The 20,899-nt window shown below is 44.6% G+C and overlaps 1 protein-coding gene across 1 annotated transcript in view; it reads left to right on the forward strand.

Moving 5' to 3' along the window:
• Positions 1–20,899, forward strand: part of Gatb (glutamyl-tRNA amidotransferase subunit B) — a 78,333-nt gene that overhangs the window by 35,777 nt on the left and 21,657 nt on the right. Inside the window, exons 6-9 of the mRNA XM_027926692.3 lie at positions 4,584–4,697; positions 6,441–6,525; positions 7,671–7,715; positions 9,619–9,808. Of these exons, the coding sequence (XP_027782493.2) occupies positions 4,584–4,697; positions 6,441–6,525; positions 7,671–7,715; positions 9,619–9,808 (434 nt within the window). The remainder of the gene's footprint in view (positions 1–4,583; positions 4,698–6,440; positions 6,526–7,670; positions 7,716–9,618; positions 9,809–20,899) is intronic.

Genomic DNA, 20,899 nt, shown 5'->3' on the forward strand with positions numbered 1-20,899 from the left:
TATGTGTGCGTGCATACTTTTTTTCTTAAATCTTGTTATTAAAGTATTGGGGAGTATTCAGCAACCAGAATGAGATAGCTTGACAGACCTTCCTACCAAAGCCTGGAGTCCCTGCTGTTTGCAGAAACAGTTTTCTGTCGCGATGTTGTATTTCTGTTGTGTGAATGTGTTTTAGAAAAAAATATGTAACTGCACTCTATCACTGTGCTCAGTGGTATAGTATTTTATTTTTGCTGTTACAAATCTCTCTGCCTTTGGAAGACAGAAATTGAGCTTGGTAACATTCTCATGATGAGTGAATGAGGGCCCTCCCTCTGTGGGACAGAATGCATTGAAGTAAACCTGCCTGGTAAGGCTCTCATGCACTTGAGGCAATTTAACTTAATTTGTTTAAAAGGTATTTTGTCTTCTCTGGATAGAGTGTCTTTTGTTAATGTTTGATACTGTATTTGAATCTAGGCTCGCGAACTCTCTTTCAACACCGCAGGATACTAAATGATTCCTCTCAGACATTTATGTAGTGTGGTCTTCTCTGGAAGAAACTAAAATTCATGCTTTTATTCCTCTTCCAAATTAGAATTCTAAATTGTGAAAGATGGTTTCCTTTTTAAAAGCAAGTGAGTAATTCAGGGTTCCCTGAGTTCAAAAAAAAAAAAAAAAAGTTGTCTCCCAGGTATGGAGATTTGGTTGAGCGGAGCTGGTTATAGATGGAAGTTTGCCTTTGAGCTGAATGGGCCTTTCAGAGGAGTCCAACTGTTGATGAGTCCTGCTCAGTCAGAATCTTAGAACCTGTCAGGAGCCTACGGTGAGATGGAGGCCAGCCTGCTTACTCATTGCTCAGGAAGATAACAGCGTGTTGGCATTCATTGTTGAACACCGAACAAGCACCATGTGCCAGCCCCATCTCTGGGTTCTGAGAAAGACCTTGTTCCTGCCACAGAGAGCTTATATTCATGGGGACACCAGGACATTAACAGATAAAACAGTAATTACAGTGATAAGTGCTTCAAGGAAATAAATGAGGTGGTGTGGTTCAGAATAACATTGGAAAGTGACAGTGTTGCTTTTTAGGTTCCCTCAGAGAAGGTGGCATTGAGTTAAGGCCTGAAGAATGACTCGAGGCACAGCCACATAGAGCTGGGAGATGAGCATTTTGGGGAAACAGCTGTGGCCAAGGGCCTGAGGTGTAAAAGAGCTCAGAATACGCCCTGGGGTGCCCAAGGTGACAGAGGGCACTGTAGGAAAAGCAGAAGGAGCAATGGCATTAGAGATGGCTATAAAGTTGGCAAGGGACCGATTACAGGTAATGGCGAGAAGTTTCGATTTCTGTCCAAGTGCAAGGGAAATCACTGAAAGGTTTCCAAGCAAGGAAGTGACATCATAGTAAGATTAATGTTTTAGAAAACTACTCTGGCTGCTCTGTGGGAAGTGGATTCCAGAAGGAGAGAGTGACACCCAGACCAGTTCACAGGTGCTGGTGGTAGTTCAGATGGAAGATGAGGCGGTTTGACGGTGCTGGTGGCAGTGATGGTAGAGAGGGGTGGGTTCAAGGTGGTTTCTGGAGTGACTTTTCTGTTACAGGCCCGTGTAGAAGATCTGCTAACCGAAGAAAGCAAGGGTACCTCGAGGGAGTTTAAGGATGTAGGTGGTGGTATTGTCTGAAGTCGAAAGCTGAGAACAAAAGTGTCCTTGTGAAGGGACAAATAGGGGTTGGCAATTGAAATGCCCGCGAGACTAGTGTAGCAGTCTGAGGAAAGGACTGGGCTGAAGAGAGAAATTTAGGTGACATTTGACTCCATGTACCCCTGCGGAGAAGTGTAGTTAAGAAGAGTTTAGAAAAGAAGGCACCAGAAAATGAAATCAAAATAGAATGTCCAGGGAGGCAGGAGGAAAACCAAGAGGGTCAGGCCATAGGAGCTGAGGTCGGAAGATATTTCGAGAAGGAAGGATTAGTTGCTCCGTCGTGTGCTGCTGAGTGTCCAGAAAGGTGAAGACAAACACGCCTTGCGTTCCCTGGATTTGGCAGCCAGAGAGTTGGTGGTGCCTCCGACAAGGGCATTTTCACAGAGGTGGGGACAAAAGTGGGTTGGGAGTAGGTGGGAGGTGGGATAATGGAGACGACACTCGTGACAAAACTTGTTGAAGAGGATTTGCTGAAAAGGAAACAGAAACAGGCTGGATGGCTGGTGGGGTGAGACGGGGGCTCGGGAGAACCTGGTTTGGGCTTTTGTTTGTTTTCTTAGTGAGAAAAGCTGTTACCCACGTACACAGTGGAAGGAGCGCTGAGGAAGAGGTCGGTGACTGACTGGGAGAGGGATAAGTGAGAGAGCCATCTCCTTGAGAGAGCACCAGGGGCCTTAAAATTTGGCCTGGTCCTAAGGGAGCTTCCATTTTGGTCTTAAAGAGAAGGTTATTTCGAAATGGGCTCAGCTTCGTGGTATAGATTGTGTGTATTCTGAGGTTGGAGGCCCTGCCAGTAGAGGCTCACTTACCGATGAGGTCGGAGGATATTTCGAGAAGGAAGGCTGAGTTGTTCTCTCACATGCTGCTGAGGTGTCCAGTAAGGTGGAGTAGAGGGGGGTAACACTACAGTGGCAAAAGTTCAGAAGGATGAACCAAGGTGGGGGAGGGGGACAGGAACAGTGGTACTGAGTGTGTGTCGCTGATGTAGACAGGAGGTAGTGCACAAAGGCTCCCCTGGCTGCAAGGGAGCTTTCCCATGGAACAAAAGATGGGCAGATGTGGGTTGTGTCCACCTGCAGATCAAGTGAGGGCTCCTGAGTACCGAGAGGAGACGAGATGATCCAATGGGAACTGCCATTGTGCTTGAAGTTAGTGACCGAGTGATGAAAAAGCCACAGTGTCGCAGGATGAAGTTGTGGTCAAACTTGGGCGACTGGACGGGGGCACTGCTGTGTGAAAGAGTCAGGACGTGATCCCATAACTTCCGCTGAGGTTCCAAGACCTCGGGCAAGGTGGCAGCAGTGGAAATGGAGAGGAAGTGACAAATCCAGGGACTGTTTGGAGGCAGGACCTGGTAGGATCTGATTGGCAGTTTGGATATAAGGGGCAAAGAAGATGGAAGAGGAAGGGGACTTCAAGGTCCTATCCTAGCAGGATTTGAGACTCAGAAGAGCACAACTTGTTCAAAAGGGGATTTAAAATAAGGAAGGGGCTGTGGGATTTTTATAAAAACATTGAGAGGTCAGTGCTAGAGATATGGTTAGAGTAGTTCCTGAGCAGAAAGGCATCTTTTCAGGCACTTGGAGCCAGAAAGTGGGTGAGCTCTTCCCGTTCTGTGAGAGTGGGAGAGAAGGGGCAGCAGCGGGCAGCTGGGACTCTCACCCTTGGTGCAGGATTAAGCCATTCCAAAGGTCACCTTTTCTTGGCATGGAATTTATTTTCAGTTTATTATTTTACTACACTTTTCATGTGGAACCTTGGGAAGTGAATTTATTCAGGCCATTGAAGCACTCAAATTTGCAGATTACATTTTAAGTTAAAAACCTGTCTAGGAACTGGGCATATCATGGCACACACCTGCAATCCCAGCTCTTCAGGAGGTGGAGGCAGGAGGATCGTGAGTTCAAGGCCCACCTGGGCAACACAGAAAATCCCATCTTAAAAATCCACCTAGGAAACGAAAATCCAGCATTTTGTCTTCTTCCTGTTCTGAGTGTTGTAAGTGAAATTGGAGAACAGAGTATTTGAGCTTTACTTTGTGAGGTACTCGACGTAATTATTTCATATCTTCATCTGTTTGTCTTAGACTTTTGTCCCCTTTTCTTCCTCAGAAGCCTTTAGTCTTCTCCACAACCACCTGCTTCTTTAGGGGAGGGCCTTTAAGGGGCAGAGTAGGTCCTCCCAGGGTGGGGTCAGCCCCTTGGTCCCACCACGGACACCCCCCATGACTTCATAACAGCTCTGCTTTCCCCTTCAGCAAATCCTTAAAGAATCAGGAAGGCTTTGGAGCCATGTTTGTGGGAAGAAGAGATTATTACAGTACCTGGAGGGAGGAGGAGGGAGAAAGCCCAGGTTTCAGCTCTTGCCCTTGAGCTGTAAATTCTCAAGGACTGTCTTATAAATCTCCTGGAATCGCTGTGAGAAATCCACACTGCATTGGAGTGCAGTGTAGTGTTTTCAGATAATGATTTTAGAGGCTTTTTTCCCAACCCCAGTTCTGACACTTGGAAAAAAAAAAAAAAAAACTTCATAATAAAACTGCAGAGTAAATCTCCATTTTAATAGTGTTCTTATTTAGCACAGAAAATGTTCGAGACTCCCAGCTGGTGTATTCAGAACTTCTCTTCTGAGTGTGCGTTAGTACACATCTATATACACAGGCACTTGAACCCCTGAGGGGTCCACCCCTCAGATGCCTCAGTACTGATTCTGCCTGCTGTTAAGTGAACAGAAGAACCAGCTATTTTCTTCAGGACCAGCTGTGTCCTCTGCAACGTGAGGTTGCTGTGACTAGGCAGCACGTGGATATAGACGTAGTTTACCTCAACATCCACCAGCCTTCAGAAGACAGCGCTGCCTCACAGAATTTCTCCAGAGTTGTCTTTTCTCTCTCCTTCCAGAGGGCCAGTTGAGAGTGGATGCCAATATATCTGTGCATCACCCTGGGGAACCCCTGGGCATCCGAACCGAAGTGAAGAATCTCAACAGCATCAGGTTCTTGGCCAAAGCCATAGGTGAATATCAGCTGTTGTTCCTGTTGTTTTGCTTTGTGTTGGTCCTCTCTTGCTGCACAACAAACCTCTTGGAACTTAGTGACTCACTCAGTAACCCCTTTGATTTTCAGTTCTGTGCACTGGTTGGTTCTTCCATTTCTCCTCTGCTTGCTCCCATAGCTGTGCAAAACCAATAGGTCAGCTGAAACAGGGGATCTGAGATGGCCTCACTCACATGTAGGGGCCTCGGTGCTGGGTGTCCACCAGGCTTTTCTATCCATATAGCTTTCCAGCCTTCACTTGCCTGGCCCAGGCTTTCTCATTTACCATTGGAACATTCCAGAAAAATGGAGGCAGAAGCCTCAAAGCAATATGAGTCCTAAGCTCTAGAACTCTCACAGTATCACTTCCAGTATATTCAGAGCAGATTGAATTCAAAGCAGACTCAAGTGGAGGGAAATAGACTCACCTCCCAAGGGGAGGATTCACAGGCTCTTGTTGCCATGTTTTACCGTGTAATCATACTCTTTATAAAGTCAAGTTCATTTTAGATTGGCTGTGAAATGACATAATGGCTCAGTATATTTTTCTGCTCTTTACTGTTTTCAACTAATAGATTCTCTGTGCCCGTACAATCAAGATTGGTCTTACTAGAGCACACTGTGGGCATTTCATAGAGGAAAAATGTCTGATAATTATTGAAATAGCTTATCAGGATAGACATCTATGCACTCCCATAGAAACTGATGACTGAGTCACAGGGGAAGACATCTTGTAGACAAAAAATATTTTTTTAAAGCCCAACACAACAAGAAGGAGGGAAAGGAATTCAAAGTGCATCCCTCAAATGTGCACAAGGAACAAGACGACAAAACACATTGCCAGAATGTTGTTGCCCCAAAATGTTTAGTAGAATCCTGAGTCGTGTCAAGCAAAATATCAGAAACAATACAGAAAAGGTGATTCCAGTTTTGTATAAAACCTTCCATCCCGAACTCAGATGGTCACCCAGACTCCATAAAGACACTCACACATCTACAGAAGTCCAGGGAAAAGACATTAAAAATGGCCAAGGGAATAGTTTCTGGGAGGGGGAAGAGAAAGGGAAGGTCCCCATGTGAAGACAGGCTAAAGAGGATGAACTCTCCTGTCTCTAAAAGGGGACATGACCATGTTTCTGAAGCCGCCAAAGGTGCAAGTCGGGGAAACTCATGTCTGTAACCCATGTATTTGAATGGGAAGCTTGGAACCAACAAAAGAGAGTTCCATTTCACCTTGGGCCAGGAACTGTTCTAGATCCTGTGGTTCCAAGAAGTGTCAATGATAACCTAAAAAAACAAGCCACCATGTTTTAAGTAGATTCATCCCTAATCAGTTACGAAAGAGCCTTCTTCTTTTGTCATATGAAGTGTCCTTTGGAGCAGCAGTCAGAAAGAATTTTACCAGCTCAGTGGAAGAACCAAAGCTTTGCTGTCTTGAGCTTCACTCTCCAATCCTGTAATTTTTCCATGATGATTTTTCTGCCTGCATTGGGCTTTTTAGCCATAATTTCATGTCATTCAAAGAGCATTCCAGTGGGGGAGAGGTGGAATAAAAATGGGCATCTTCTGGTATTGCTTCTATTATGTAGCAATTCAATTCAAAGGGTGTGAATTTAAACAAGGAAAGAGGTGCGGTGGGGGGAATTAAGGGAAGATTTATTTCCATAGTGGATAAAAAATATAATCAAAAGATGATACTAAATTCTTTTTATATTTTTTATAGACTATGAAATTCAGAGGCAAATCAATGAACTTGAGACTGGAGGTAAAATTCTGAATGAAACTCGTTCATTTGACTGCAAGCTGGGGTGAGTTCGCATTGATATCATCTTGACCCCAGTGAGGTGGGCCCTGGGATCTGGGCTAGGTCACAAACCAAACATCTGTTCCTGAGGAAGGCCCTTAGGTTTCTGCTATGTGCTTTATTCATCAGTAAAATTAGAACAATGCACCCTACAGGGATTAATATATGCCCTACCGGACCCTTGAGAATTTTAAACTGACCCAGACCTATACCAGAATGCTTGGTCTTAGGTCCTAGACCTGTTCTTATTCTAGCTCACCTGCTCTGTGGTCAGAATCTTTGCTTCCTTAAATAGTATACCAGACCTCTACCAGCTTAAACTAGAGACAGAAGAAAGCTAAAATCTGATTATAGGCATGCCTTTTTGTTTATTTAGGTAACTTTGACCCTGATTTTCCTATTTAGAATTTTGAGGATTGAAGCAAAATACTGAAAAAAGCTCAAAAACCTAGAGTTTGAGCCGGCTTAAAGCTGGAAACATTGTCTGGGGATATAGCTCAGTGGTAGAGAACTTGCCCAGCATGTATGAGGCCCTTTGTTCCATCCCCAGCACCTTAAAAAAAATTCTGGAAATATTGAAGTCATTTCTTCTTATTTTAAATCATATTTCTAGATATTTCCATTTATTATTATGTTTTCATGAATTCACACAGGTGTCTCCTATGGAAAGCTAAAGAACCTGAATTTGCCTGTGTCCCTTATTGGTAGAGGAAACCCTGTGGTGGTCACTTTTCCATTACTGTAACAAATACCTGAGATGATCAATTTATGAAGAGAAAAGGTTTATGTTGGCTCACAGTTATAGAGTGTTGATCCATGATTGGTTGACCCTATTGATACATCATGGTGGGAGTGTATGGTCAAGCAAATCACTGACCTCATGACTGGGAAGAAAAAATGAAAGAGATCCGGAGTCTATAGTCCACTTCAGGGACATGCCTCCAGTGATCTAAAGACCTCCCACTAGGTCCACCTATTAAAGTTTCCACCACCTCCCAGTAGCACCAAACGGGGGAACCACACCTTTTTTTAACACATAGGCCTTTGGGTTCACACAAGACTCAGACCATAGCAAACCCCTCCTATGCATGTAGGCTAGCCGGTGTGCATGCAGTGTTTGTTCAACATTGTCTTCCTTAACTGTTGTAGGTGCACTGTGCCAATGAGAGACAAAGAAGGAAAACAAGACTACAGGTGATTATCCTTGTATCAATATACTTACACATTTGGGCTTAGGAGCATATTTCAAATCCATTTGAAGAAGAACACAGTGATCCTGGAGCGTTTTTAGGAATACTTACTACATGATGGAAAATGAAGCAAGACTCCCTATTTTATGTGGATCCTGGGAGAAGAAATTACATTTTCCTGATTTGATAGCCTCAGATTGCCTGGTCTGATCAACCGTGGAAGACCTTGTTCACTCCTGTGTCAGAGCTGTACAGTTGAGCTGAGAGGATAGAAGTCGATGTAGGGGCCTCGGCTATTTTTACTCTTATTACATTCAGTAGCAAATTCTGAAGTTGCTTGAGAAAAAAAAATGAAAAGATGTGTGTATGTTAATGGCATTTCCCTTCTAATCTCAGGTGATGTTATTTCATTGACAAACAAGTTTGGTTCAGTAGAAAATTTGCAAATAAATCATAAGGATAGGCTTAAAATAAATTGAACTTTTGCTTCTTCCCATTGAGTTTAGCAGATTGCCAAGGTGGAGGCTTGAAGCAGCAGTGTTGTTGAGATGAGCCCACTTCTCCTTTGTGAGTTGCAGGATATATAAGTGCAGATGTTGCTGTCAGTGAGGATCAGATGTAGCCTTTGCCCCAAGGACTCCCATCTGTGTCTGTCAAAGTCAAGGTTGTTTAATTATTGTGCTCTTCTAGGTGCAGCCTGTTTTTCCCAGGAACCCTCTTTGTTCCTCAGTGTTGCTCCCTACTGTATTTATGCTGTTTTCTTGCTGAGCATGGAGTTTGCCTTTTAATTGGGACAGTGGCTTCTGCTCAGTCCCTCAAGTTAGCTGACAGTGAAGCCTCCTTTTGGTTTCCTCTTGCCTTCAGAAATCACACTGATTCATAGCAGAGCTTTAACATTGAATTTTGATGAGTTGCTTGCACTTCTAATCTATTACCTTCAAGCCACCATTTATTCTGCATTCTCCTGCTTTTATATAAACCCTTTGACAATTATGAGCAGAGAGAGAACATCAGTGCTGGAACAGCAGGGAGGGACATCTTTGTTTCATATGCATATATACAGTGGTAGGCTTCCACGTTCTTAAAAAATTAACTTTTAGAGCAATTACAGGTTTACGGCAGAATTGAGTAGAAAGTGCAGCGTTCTCCCACTTACTCACAGTGCCCTGCCCGACACAGTCTCTTCTTACTAACATCTTGCATTTGTATGGTCTCTTTGTTATAGCAAGGAACCAATATTGATACCTTATTATTAACTAAAGTCCATAGTTTACATTAAGGTTTCCTCTCAGTGTGATGGACTCTGTGGGTTTTGACATATGTGTAATACATGTATTCGCCATTACTGAGTCATATGGAATGTTTCACTGCCCTAGAAGTACCTTGTGCTCCCCCTGTTCATCCCACCCTTACCTCTTGCTTCCACATTTTATTTAGGCAAAATTCATTCATTTCTTCTCCCACTCAAGAAGGAACAGTCCCCTCCCCCACCTTTGACTTTTCATTATTACACAAATACTGCTAAAAATAGTGTGAATTTAAAAATAGGGGAAAGTCATCTTTCTCCCTAATAAATTGTTCTCAGTTGGTCCCGTTGTTTCCAGCCTGTGTCTTAATGAATGTGTACATGGTCCACAGTTATAAATCAGAATGTGGCTGAGCATTCTGCTTATTTTACTCACCATTGCTTCCTGAGCATGGAGAACGGCAGGCTTGGTGATTTGGGCACTTGGTGAGCACTGTGCAAAGATTTTCCGGGGAAACTGGGAATTGACGTTATAGGACATTAGAAATCGTTTGCAAGTAACATAACATCTGGCACAGAAATATTCCTATCAGTGGTAGATCTGTGGTTCTAATCAATCCAGATACTCCAGATTCCAGTTCTGTCTCCTCTCTCCTCCCAGGTTTATGCCAGAGCCCAACCTGCCTCCCCTGGTACTCTACGATAGCACGACTCTGCCTGCAGGTGCAGACTCTCAGCAAGTGATCAACATTGACCAGATTCGGGACATGCTCCCGGAGCTCCCCAGTGTGACCCGAGAGCAGCTCGTCCAGCAGTATGGGCTGCTGCCGGAGCACAGCTTCACGTTACTGGTAGGTGGTGATCAGAGGCGGAAACGAGCTGGCTGGGCAGGCAGGGGGTGGTGTTCTGAGAGGCCCCTGCATGTGCACTTGGTCGCAAGTGGGCAGGCGTCTTCACTCCTACGATAGACGCCCCTGAGAAGAGTGAGGCACAGTGTCCTTGCTCACTGTCCTTTATGGGACTGCTCCTCCGCACCAGAAGAGAAAACAAATCCCACTTAAGTCATTTCTCCCATGTAGAACTGAGCAGCCGCTCCCAGCAGCCGTGGAGACTTTTTGAAGCCAGTCCAAATGTTATGGATGAGTGTTTTCCCATGTGTCTGCAGGACAAAGGAAAATCAATGTATAGGGTTTCTAGATGTCTAACAGTATCGAACCGTGACAGGGTCTGGCAGGATGTTAGGCTCTCAAAAGTCAGTCGGTTGTTTTACCAATTGTAGAAGAAAACATTTATTCCCCACAAAATGCTGGGAACTGTGACTAAAAGTATCAGTCCTTTGAGGCTTGAGGATGCATCTAATGGGACCAGTAGAGAATCTGACACCATTGAGATCTGCTTAGGGATTTTCCATCCTTTTCAAAGCTACTCGGGCTTTGTGGTTTTCTTTGTTATGGCAACATTAAAGTGATACAGCATCAGTGAGCAGAGCATTTTGTCACCGTTATCTTGTCTGTTAGGGAGAAGTGGAAAGTTTTGCGACTGTGGCTCTCAGGGAGTAAGGTATATGCCCCAGTCATCTTTTGGAGCAGCAAAATCTGTGGAAACTGGACTTTTGCTTTTATAAATAACCAATAATAACTATAGGAGGTGGTACGGTATGGCTGTGCATATTTATATCTTTTAATAACAGCACCTAGAGGTTTATAGTAGGGTAGGCAATCAAATGTCTACTGAGCGATTGTTTCTCTTTACCATCCGTAAGTTGGCTCCCTTGAGAGACATCCAGGGTGCCTCACGAGAAGCTCTTTTACTACCAATAAAGATCAGGCACCATCAGTTTCTTGCCAGTACCTTAGGCGGACTTGATCCCTGCCTCCTCCAGGCTGCCCTGCATCTTAGTCATCCATCTGTGGCGGTTCCATCGCTGCGCTTCAGTTGTTCATTAGCGAATCTCCTTGAGCATCTCAGGGCAAGCACTGTGCCCGCCTTCCTGTCGCTGAGCACAGAGGAGCACGTCAGCAGACCTAATGCCAGGTCTTTGGCTGAAGCCGTCTGTCAGCTTCCCATAGAGAGCTCCTCTTACCTGAGCCTCATACGGCTCCTGTTCTTCCTGAAGTTAGGTGGCAGTCCCCAGTTTTAGTCTTACACTCCTCCCCTCATCTTCTCACTTGAGTTTCCAGCCCACTTGGAGTAAATGCTGAATTCCAGATCTGCATTTTATTGCTCTTTGCCATCTGTGTGGGGGGCTGGGAAGACGGGACACAAGGCCACCCACCCCAGGACATCGTTACCTCTCAGAGAGAGGCTTTGACTAGCTGGAGAGGCAGCCCTCTAGGAGTGCGTGATGTGCCGAGGTTTTTGCTTGGCCATTTGCTTGGTTGCTTGAGTATAGAGAAGAAGCCAGCAGATACTGCAGAGGAATCCTTTTGTAGATCAGCCTTCTCCACAAGAGAAGAGAAAGGACCTTTTGGAACCTCCTCTCAGGAGCGCAGCTCTTTCTTCTAAGGCACTGGGTGAAAGTGTGTGTATGTGTATGAGGATATCTCTAGGATCCTCACACTTGGCCCCGATGGGTGTGTTGTGGGGACAGCAGCTGTCTCATCTCCCTGAGCTTCAGTTCCGTGAGGGCACGGGCGTCTCATACTTCCCTTTGTGCCCCCGTCTTCATTCATGCGTCCTTCACGGGACCAAAACCTGGTGTCAGCCTTCAGTAAGGTCTTTCCTTAGTGCTGCAACGAGCAAGTCTGCATTTTAATAGTTTAAGGGCCTGTCAAGAGAAACCTACCTATAATTATTTTGTTCAACACTTTATTAGCTTTGCCTAGGTGCAGGTACTGAGATAGGGACAAAGACTGTTTTTAAGATCCTTTTTGGCCTCCTTAGAGTTTATGTATGCATACATAATACAACAGCTAGCCAGCCCACAGGGCAAATTGTGACAGAGCTAGATGGGGGCCCCTCGTAGGTGGCGACGACTCAACTGAGACCTGGAGCACGTCAGAAAGAGGTGGTTTGTTTTAGCTGTTTTTGAAAAGAATTATAATGTTTTGGTACCTCAAACACATGCTTATTTTGTAGCTTGCGGATAATATATTAGGTGATTAGTCTTTTTAAAAAAAAAAAAAGTGAAAGGCCTAGTACCTGAAATTTCCACGATGAATGAGAACAGGAGCAGATAGGAACAGACAGAGAATGATTCAGACAAATTGTTTTCCCCAAATGAAGCAGCCTGAGCCCTTTATGACTTCGTAATCATTGGAAGCTGGGTTACTCATAACATTCCCGAAAATGATCTGTTCATGTTTTTCCCTGCCTCCATCAGAAACACAACAGATTGCTGAGAAGGGCAGATGCACAAATCTAATGAACCATCTTTCAATTTAAAGAGTGCCCAGGAGTATTCATTAAATAAATAGCAGTGGTGGAGGTGTGCTTTGCAGGGCCTCGGCTCCGTGCTCCCTGCCTTTGGATTGCTTATTTAATTAAGCAGTGTGCGTATATCCCCCCATCCCCACACGACGTGCCTTCCCCGCAAAAAAAATCTTCATGATTTAACTCATCTTTAATTTATATTGTCATGTCCATGTGCAGTGAGCACTGAATTGCATATCGTTATCTTTGATTTTTGCACAAGTCTAATAGTATACCTTAGTATCTGCGATGATGTCAGAGGCATGGTGGGTGCTCAGCGGCTGGGATGGACAGGGAATGAGCCGGGTATCGCTGCAGTACACAGGAAAATCCTGGGGGAAGTAGTCCTGATGAAGGGATCGGTGTTTCCAAAGACCATGCACCTGAACCACCCTGGGACAACCCAGCAAATCATGGGTGACATGTGTGTCATCAAACTCTGGGTGAGGAGTTCAGCCATCCCACTACCTATGACCATACACAAGTCACTTGGTCTGACCTTTGTGTTCTGAATTAGTTTCATTGGGACATTAAATCAAATCTACATTCTGGTTTTCTCTCCTACAACCTCATGTGGCTCCCTCCCAGAAGAACTATTACTGGTTTTTCTTCTGCTCACATAAATAAATACCTTGCCCGCCTAAGATTTCAGTTTATTTAACTAATGTCACTTCCCCATCTTATATCAAACTGTCTTGCTCTCTGACCTCATTTGTAAAGATTAAGGAATAGAAATGTGGAAGCTGACAGTCCACAATAGCCAAGCTCTGAAACCAGCCTAGGTAGCATCCAACAGATGAGTGGATAAAGAAAATGTGGTACATATGCACAGTGGAATATTACTCAGCCATAAAGAAGAATGAAATTATGGCATTTTCCAGTAAGTGGATGGATCTGGAGACTATCATGTTAATAAGCCAGTCCCAAAAAACCAAAGGCTAAATGTTCTCTCTGATGTGCAGATGCTCACACACAAATAAGGAGGGAGGTGTGGGAGAATAGAAGTTCATTGGATTAGACAAAGGGGAAAGAAGGGAGGGAGATGGAAATAGGAAAGACAGTAGAATGAATCAGACATCACTTTCCTCTGTTCATATATGAATACACGACCAGTGTAACTCCATATCCTGTACAACCACAAGAATGGGAAATTATATTCCATGTAGGTAGGATACGTCAAAATACACTCTACTACATATATATCCAAAAAGAACCAATAAAAAATAATAATAAAAAAAAGAATGTGGAAGCTGAGATTCAGGTATTTGGATTCTGAAAAATGAGATTCTTCTCACATAACCAGTCCTCCTCTGAGTATATCCAGGAGTAGTTATCAGAATGGTCAGGGTTGTAATCACGTGCATTTTTCTTGGCAAAATCATTCCTGGCTGATGTCCATGAAGCAGCTCTTGTAAACTTCTGTCTTCTTTCCCTCAGGGAATGCAGAGGAACTGTAGCCCTTTGTCTGAGTCTCACATTTGAAAGTCTGCTTGCAAGAGCATGCTCCAGGGTCCCCAGTGTGCCCCTTTCCAGTGTGTCCTTAGGACAGCCCTCTAGGCAGGCATAGGGGAGGAAATGCAGCCTCTTTGGTGAGGTAACTTTCCCCGCCCACATTCACACCAGGCTGACCAGAGGGATCAGGCTCTTTGTTTCTGAGCCTTCCTGTCTGTCTGCACACTGATGTGCTCCGGGGCCAAGTGGAAATAAAGTTTCAGGGTAATGGCTGTTTTGGATCACTTTTGTTTCATTAGTAAAGAAAATAAGTAATAAAAAAAGATGAGGTCAGAGAGCAAGGCAGTTTGATAAAAGACGGGAAGTGACATTAATTAACAGTTAACATTAACAGTTAATTCTCTTACTGTTAATGCTCTATACCATGTTCGTTTCCCGAGGCACAGAGACTGTGGGTTCCTTGAAGATTCTGACCACTCCTGTTGGTTTTTAAATGTCAGACTGCCCTATAAATAAACATCAAGTGCTGTCTGCTAAATTTAGTGAAAATCGGTCAACTCCCATGAAAAGCAGAAATGATGTCAATTTTCCAAGTGGAAAAATTAAGTCAGAAGAGAAGCAGTGTAAGCTGTTCTCGGCAGCTTTATTTATTTTGTTTCTTAAACAAAATGGCTCCTTCTGTCTGTTTCATCAAGAAGTGTGTCCACCTGGGCCATAAGGTGTGGGGCTTGCAGGATGGTCTTGCCTGATGCCTCGAGTCATTCAGCCTGGCACATAGTAGGCACCTGGTAAGGTCCAGGTGTGTGCTGTCAGGGAACTGGCCGCGTGTGAAGTCAATAGCTAGAAAGATGTGGCCTCATCTTGCTCGGCAGGTTTCATGGAGGAAGTATAGACGGAGCAGCCCGGGTTGGTTTCTTAAGGCCTACCCTTTGCCTGTCCCTCTTATCACATAAGCCTTCAGCATGGCTGTGTCGTTTTGGTGCTTTCTGAGTAGCCCCACAGGGAGAGGGTTAAAATACTGACAAAGGGACAGATATTCTTGATTGCAGCTCTAACCTCTGACTCTCAGGAGTTGGGAGGCTCTGCAAGGCTCAACAGAGCCAGTCCCCTCCTCAGCTGAAACGGGAGGATGACTTGCTTACCCCAAAGATACTCCAGTCTCCGTTAAATCTAAAAAAACTAAATACAGTCAGGCAGACTCCCAAGAATATTCTGCCAGAGAGGAGATGAACACCAGCAGCACACAGACATGATGGATGGAGAGTTGTCCACCAGAGGCAGAATTTTAGAAAAATCCAGCCTGGCTCCAAAGGACAATGTGATTGCAAACCCAAGATCAGTAACCTGGGCTGCCGTGTGTGTGTGTGTGTGTGTGTGTGTGTGTGTGTGTGTGTGTGTCTTCATATGCAGCCTCAAGATGCATCATCTTATTTGAACAACTTGATTTTCTCCAGCTGTTTCTTTCCCTTTGCAAGTCATAATGCTTTGTTTCTGACATCATAGAAAAGGTTAAGGTGTCTCCAAGGGACAAAGAAACAGAAAAGCTATCATGACCACAGTTGGTTATCAAATGGATTGTTTTTCAAGACTTTTACTTTAAGTCTCAAATAAGCTAGAAACAGCCTGGTTTGCTTCTGGATGAATTGCCCATGAAGCAATTGCCACAATAAATACCTGCATATCCCTTATGTAGTATTGCTTTAAAGCTAATGGTTTATAATAGTATCTGAAGCCATGTTGACTGATTTTAGACTACCCAGACTCACCAAGGTGCAAAGCAGTCACCTTCTAACTGCCGTTGAAGGAAAATCCATTTGGTCAACATTGCTGTGGCCATATTTTAGCTCCATGCAATTTTCAAAATTGATTTTATTCTTCATTTTATAAATTGCATCTGGAGCTTGCCAGCTTAAGGACGCTTTTACAGTTACTCTCTGTACTAGAAAAATAACCAAAATTTTGTTCTGGTAAAGTTGAATAAAAAGAGGCATCTTCTGATTCTACCCCTGCAAAAACAGGTCTCCATTTCTTCCAAATTCAAGTGACGGGGGCCTTCAGATGTGAGGATTCTCTGCTATCTGACCCCCTCAGCAACCTGCCTGTTGTGGACAAAGCAGAGGGGGCAGTGAAGTCCTGAGCCCCCTACCTTGGAGACCTGCAGGCAGTTCTGTCCCCAACCAATCCTGAAGCAGCATTTCTTAGTTATGGAATAATTTCTGATTCAAGACAAATAAAATATGCCACTTGAGGCTTCAGGCAGATCTTGAAGGAGATACGCATATCTACATGGCCGGTGAGCTCCTTGCCAATTTTAATCTGCAGCCAGAAAGCTCCTGTTGAGCAACCCAAGTTCTCCCCCGGCTGACTTGCTTACCCCGGATGACAGTGGTGGCTTGTTTGACAGCGTACTTCGAGGGTCCCATTCTTGCAGATGCAGTCTCGTAACTGTGCTGCGCTGCTGCCAGCTCTCACTGCTTTAATTTTTTGTATTCTGATTATGCAAGAGAAATGCTTATTCTCAAATGGGCCTCCCTTTGACTTCTCTCCTAGAGCAAGTGTACCTCCCAAAGTGTAAATTCATTTCCACATTGGCCTAAGTGTTCCCTGCACAGACTGGTGCACTGGATTGACTCAGAATTTGTGTACAACTCGGTTTTGCCAGAAACATGGCACAAGTGAAATTGTTGAGAGCTCTGCTCAGAGTGTAGGATCTCCAGAGCTCTGCTGGAGAACATGGCCCAGGGCTGGGAATCACAGGGACCAAAATAGGACTATCCACCTCTAGTCGTGTGTCCTTGGGATGGCCCAGAGAGCATGCCTTTGGTGTGGGTAGGTCTGTTCAGAGCTTCTGCAGATTCTTGTAGTTTAAAAGTTGCAACTGTGGTTCAGGATTCTCTTGGCTTTCTCCTGAGGGGGGACTGTCACGTGAGAATGCTGCTTTCCAGGCAGCCTTGGGCCAGTTAACTCCCTTTTATTCCCCACTGGAAAGGCCCGTCTCAGTGGTTATTCTGCTTGCAGGAACCCTCCCTGGAAGATTGTCACAGCCCTTGGAAAGGTTCATTCACATCACAGACCAGAGCCGTTGCCAGCCCCCACCACCATCCCCAAAATAATTCCAGACCTTCATCTCCTACAACTTCAACCTTCAGACCTAGAACCATTGCTTTCTCGGCCCTTTTCACTTCATTTCCATCCCCAACTAGCAGTTGGTGTTATTTCCACCGCCACGTTGGTGGGTTTGAGTTTAGTTTAGTTTTTCTTATCTTGTAAGAATAACAAAATTCACAGGAATAAGGAGGGAAGGACAGAGCCCCCACGGATGTGTAGATGACAGGCCCCCGACTGTCTTTACAATTGCTCAGCAGCTATTCAAGCCCTCAACCCCTGCCACACAGGGACTGGATGTAATTCCCATTTGTGGCTCCACAAAATGCCATGTTGTGACACAGGAGAGCCTTGCCCAGTTAAAACCACCAGCCTTCAGTCTGCAGAGGCAAAACCTCCTGGACAGCCAGCCCCTCTCACCACAGGGGTGACCTGCCCATTTAGGTGCAAGCCTACCACCTGGATTACCCTTATAAGAGGAACCAGAGTGCAGTAGATAAAATAGAGTATGCTTAACATCCGAATTCATGAGAAATTCGGGGATGTGTCTCATTGTGTCAGAAGGTACTTGAGAACTGAGCAGTGTCTAATTTCTCTGGTGCAGTGGCATGGGGGACCTCTGGCCACCTTCCTGTCCTATGGAACCCTAGTGGCAGGGGCTGTAGGTTTGCCACTATCTTCCTCCTTAATATAGGAACTGGAGTGTGTCGTGCCAGGTGGCCTAGGTGTACCTTGGCAAAGGCAAACAGTGAGTTTACCATTTTCTCTTTCCAATTTCTAGGCTAATTGCTGGGGACCTCTGAAGCATCTTTCATAGGTTAATAACCTTTGAACATCTGGCAGGTATCAAAATAATGGAAGGGTGGGGAAGCGCTCTCTTTTGATGAGCTCATTGCCTCTCATCAAGCCTCGCACTGATAGGGGCTCAGTCTCAGTCCCCAGGAAGGCATCGACTGTGTCCTCCTTGCTCAAAGGCAGTGTCACACAAGAACACAAACTGCAGATGTTCAAATTCCTGGCTCTGCTGCTGTCTTGCTGTGTGGCCTCAAGTACATTAGTGCTTCGGTGTCCTCATGTGCAGGAGAGTCCTGATAATCCTCAGCTCACAGGTTGTTGGAATTCACTTACAGGACAGGCCCCTACAATTGTTATCATTGTAACCTTCACCATCAGCAGCCGTCATACACAGCTGCCCACAGGGCTGACTACCAGGTATCTAATAGGTACAGTAGTCTCCCCTTGCCTGTGCTTTCAAGTTTTCAGGTAGCCACGGTCAACCATGGTTCAAAAGTAATTAAATGGAAAATTCCAGAAATAATTTGTATGTTATAAAAAACTTTTCACTATAGGGCTTGAGTTTTGGCTCAGTAGTAGAGTGCTTGCCTTGCATGTGTGAGTCACTGGGTTCAATTCTCGGCTCTGGGTTTGATTCTCAGCACTGCATATAAATAAATAAAAAAATAAAGGTCCATTGACAACTAAAAAAAAATTTAAAAACTTTCATTACAGTATATTATTATAATTGTTTAATTTTATTATTAGTTATTGTTAGTCTTACTGGACCTAATTTATCAATTAGAACTTGTATCATAGATATTTATATGTGGGAGAATACAGGGCTTATTTAGTACTGTCCAGGGTTCAGGAATCGACTGAGGATCTTGGGACATATCCCCCCCATGGAGAAGGGGAGCGCTATATTTAGTAAATGCTCTCGAGAGCCGTGATCAGCCAGCATCTCTAATCTAGGGTCCCTCATAGGTGCCAAGACACTCCCTGTCACATAACCAGCTGTTTCTTAACTAGTATTTTCTGGGCTTCTTTTTCTTCTCTGAACCTGCCCCTGGGCAGCTGTCTCTATCAGGTTTCATTCTACTTATAAATATAGTCCAGCCTCATTTCTGGACTGTCATCGGGTTCACAGGGTGTGTGACTTAGAATGAGAATTGCAGTTGAGAAATCAGCCTTCATCCTATTCCAACTGGACAGTCATCTAACACTTTGTTGTCTCTGAAGGTAGAAGACAAAGGACAACTTGGGGACAGATTGCTTCCCCTATGCAAGGGTAAACTGAGGCTCATTCCGAGAGCAAGCAGCGAAAGTGAGGTGATCTTCCACTTTGCCTCACCCCCGCATTGACCAGCTGACAGGTCCATTAGTAGGTGAGGGCTCCTGTTATCGTCTGAGAGGTTCACCTGACATTGACTCTGGATGTCATTGAATGCTTTGGGAAATTTGATTGAAATGTGAAAAAGATGCTTTCCAGTCACAGAGCTCGAGACTGCCTGATATTATACATAAGACAGGACCGATTGTCCCTGCTGCACTTCAGCAACCTCTGAGGAACAACTGGAGTCATGTGAACCAGGAGATTGACTCACTGGGTGGCTGAAGTTTCAGTTCTGTCCTGTGTAGGACAGATGAGGCTTATGGCTTCAGGGAAGGACACTGAAGGTCCTCTAGTGCAGTGACCTGTCTGCATTGCTCTTAATATGATTTTTATGTAAGGGAATTACCGGTCTGCTGTTTTTCAGAGAAAACCAGATGGTCGCACTGCCATGTTCACCAGGGACTTCTGAGATCTGTGCCAGGCTTATTAGCATTTGCCAGTCTCATCGAAGAACTAACACTAGGAAACCAGAATGCATGTGCGTTTTTCCCTGGAAAGCGGGCTTGGGCTCTGAAGAGCCAAAGCAAGCAGCCCGTGCGCAACTTTTATTGATCCATCATTCTCTGGACAGCTGCAGCACAGCACAGCCTCCGACAGCCCCACTCCCTGTAGCAGATTTTCACGTCCACTTTAAATTGAGCACTGAAACTGCGAATCCCCCAGTGAAGTACAGTTCCAACTCGGAGAGGCTTCATCACAGCACTGACATGAAAAGACAAACAGAAATCTGACTTGCCATGTTATCCATCCAATAAAAAAACCACCCAAGGGTAGAGGAGTAGATATTCATCACGCCCCAGCCGCTCAGCCAAGCCTGCAAGCTTGAGCACAATATTTCTAGGTGGATTTCGGGAACCTTTCCTTAGCAAAGCAGAGTTCTCCTCCTAACGGCTCATTTCGCCAGCGGGCCTGCCTGTCTGGGTTCGAACAGAGAACTCTGCCCATTTGATTGGGGCCGGAAAGCAGTTTTCTGTCTCCCCAGTGATTTGCACACCATTGCAGAAGTTTGACTATTTCCCGGAAGCTGAGCTGCACTTCCTCTTCATGTTGCTTGAATTTGCCTTCATCTGCAGTCAAGCCTGGGCTGCCGAGGTGGCCTTTGCCCTGCTTTAGCATGAACAGAATAATAGCTATTGGCTCGAAAGGAGATTCAAGAGACGATTATGGGATTATTCAGCAGGCCCGTCACCAGAGAATTTATCTGGTACAAAGGGCACATACATTTTTTTTTTATTATGGAATTTCTATTTCAGCACTTGTGCCTGTGTGTATATATTAAAGTTTCTAGTATAACTAAACTTTGAGAGCACTTGTTAGTATTTCTTGTTTCTTCCCGGTATCTTATTTTTCCAGAAAGTTCCTTGCTTAATGATGGGTTCCCTGAAAGGGGAGGAAGTGGAAGCTTTAGCTGCAGTATGAATGTTAAAAAAATAAAATATTTCAAGGAAAGTATAGTTTGACTTGGATTTCAGCAGGTAAGGGAAATCTGTTACTTAAAATGTGTACCCTTTTGCATTTGGAAATTTCAGCCTCCACCACATGAGTCGAGCATGTTTTTATTTTTTATTTTAGGGGCAGTCTTAGCTAAATTTCTGAGTTGTGCTAAATCACTGAGCTGGCGGCCATTAGTATGAAAACTGATGAGTGCCCAGTCACTCTCATGCAGAACTGTGGCAATTCCACTATTTAAAGGTCAATGTAGGACATCTAAGAATGAGTGTTTGTGACATGGTGACAGCAGACCCTGATTCCATCCAAGCAGCTACAGTGGCCCAGCGTTGACTTGGCTCTGTGTTAGAACAGC

The sequence above is a fragment of the Marmota flaviventris genome, chromosome 7 (genome assembly GCF_047511675.1).
Source record: "Marmota flaviventris isolate mMarFla1 chromosome 7, mMarFla1.hap1, whole genome shotgun sequence".
In the NCBI taxonomy this organism is placed as follows: Eukaryota; Metazoa; Chordata; class Mammalia; order Rodentia; family Sciuridae; genus Marmota; species Marmota flaviventris.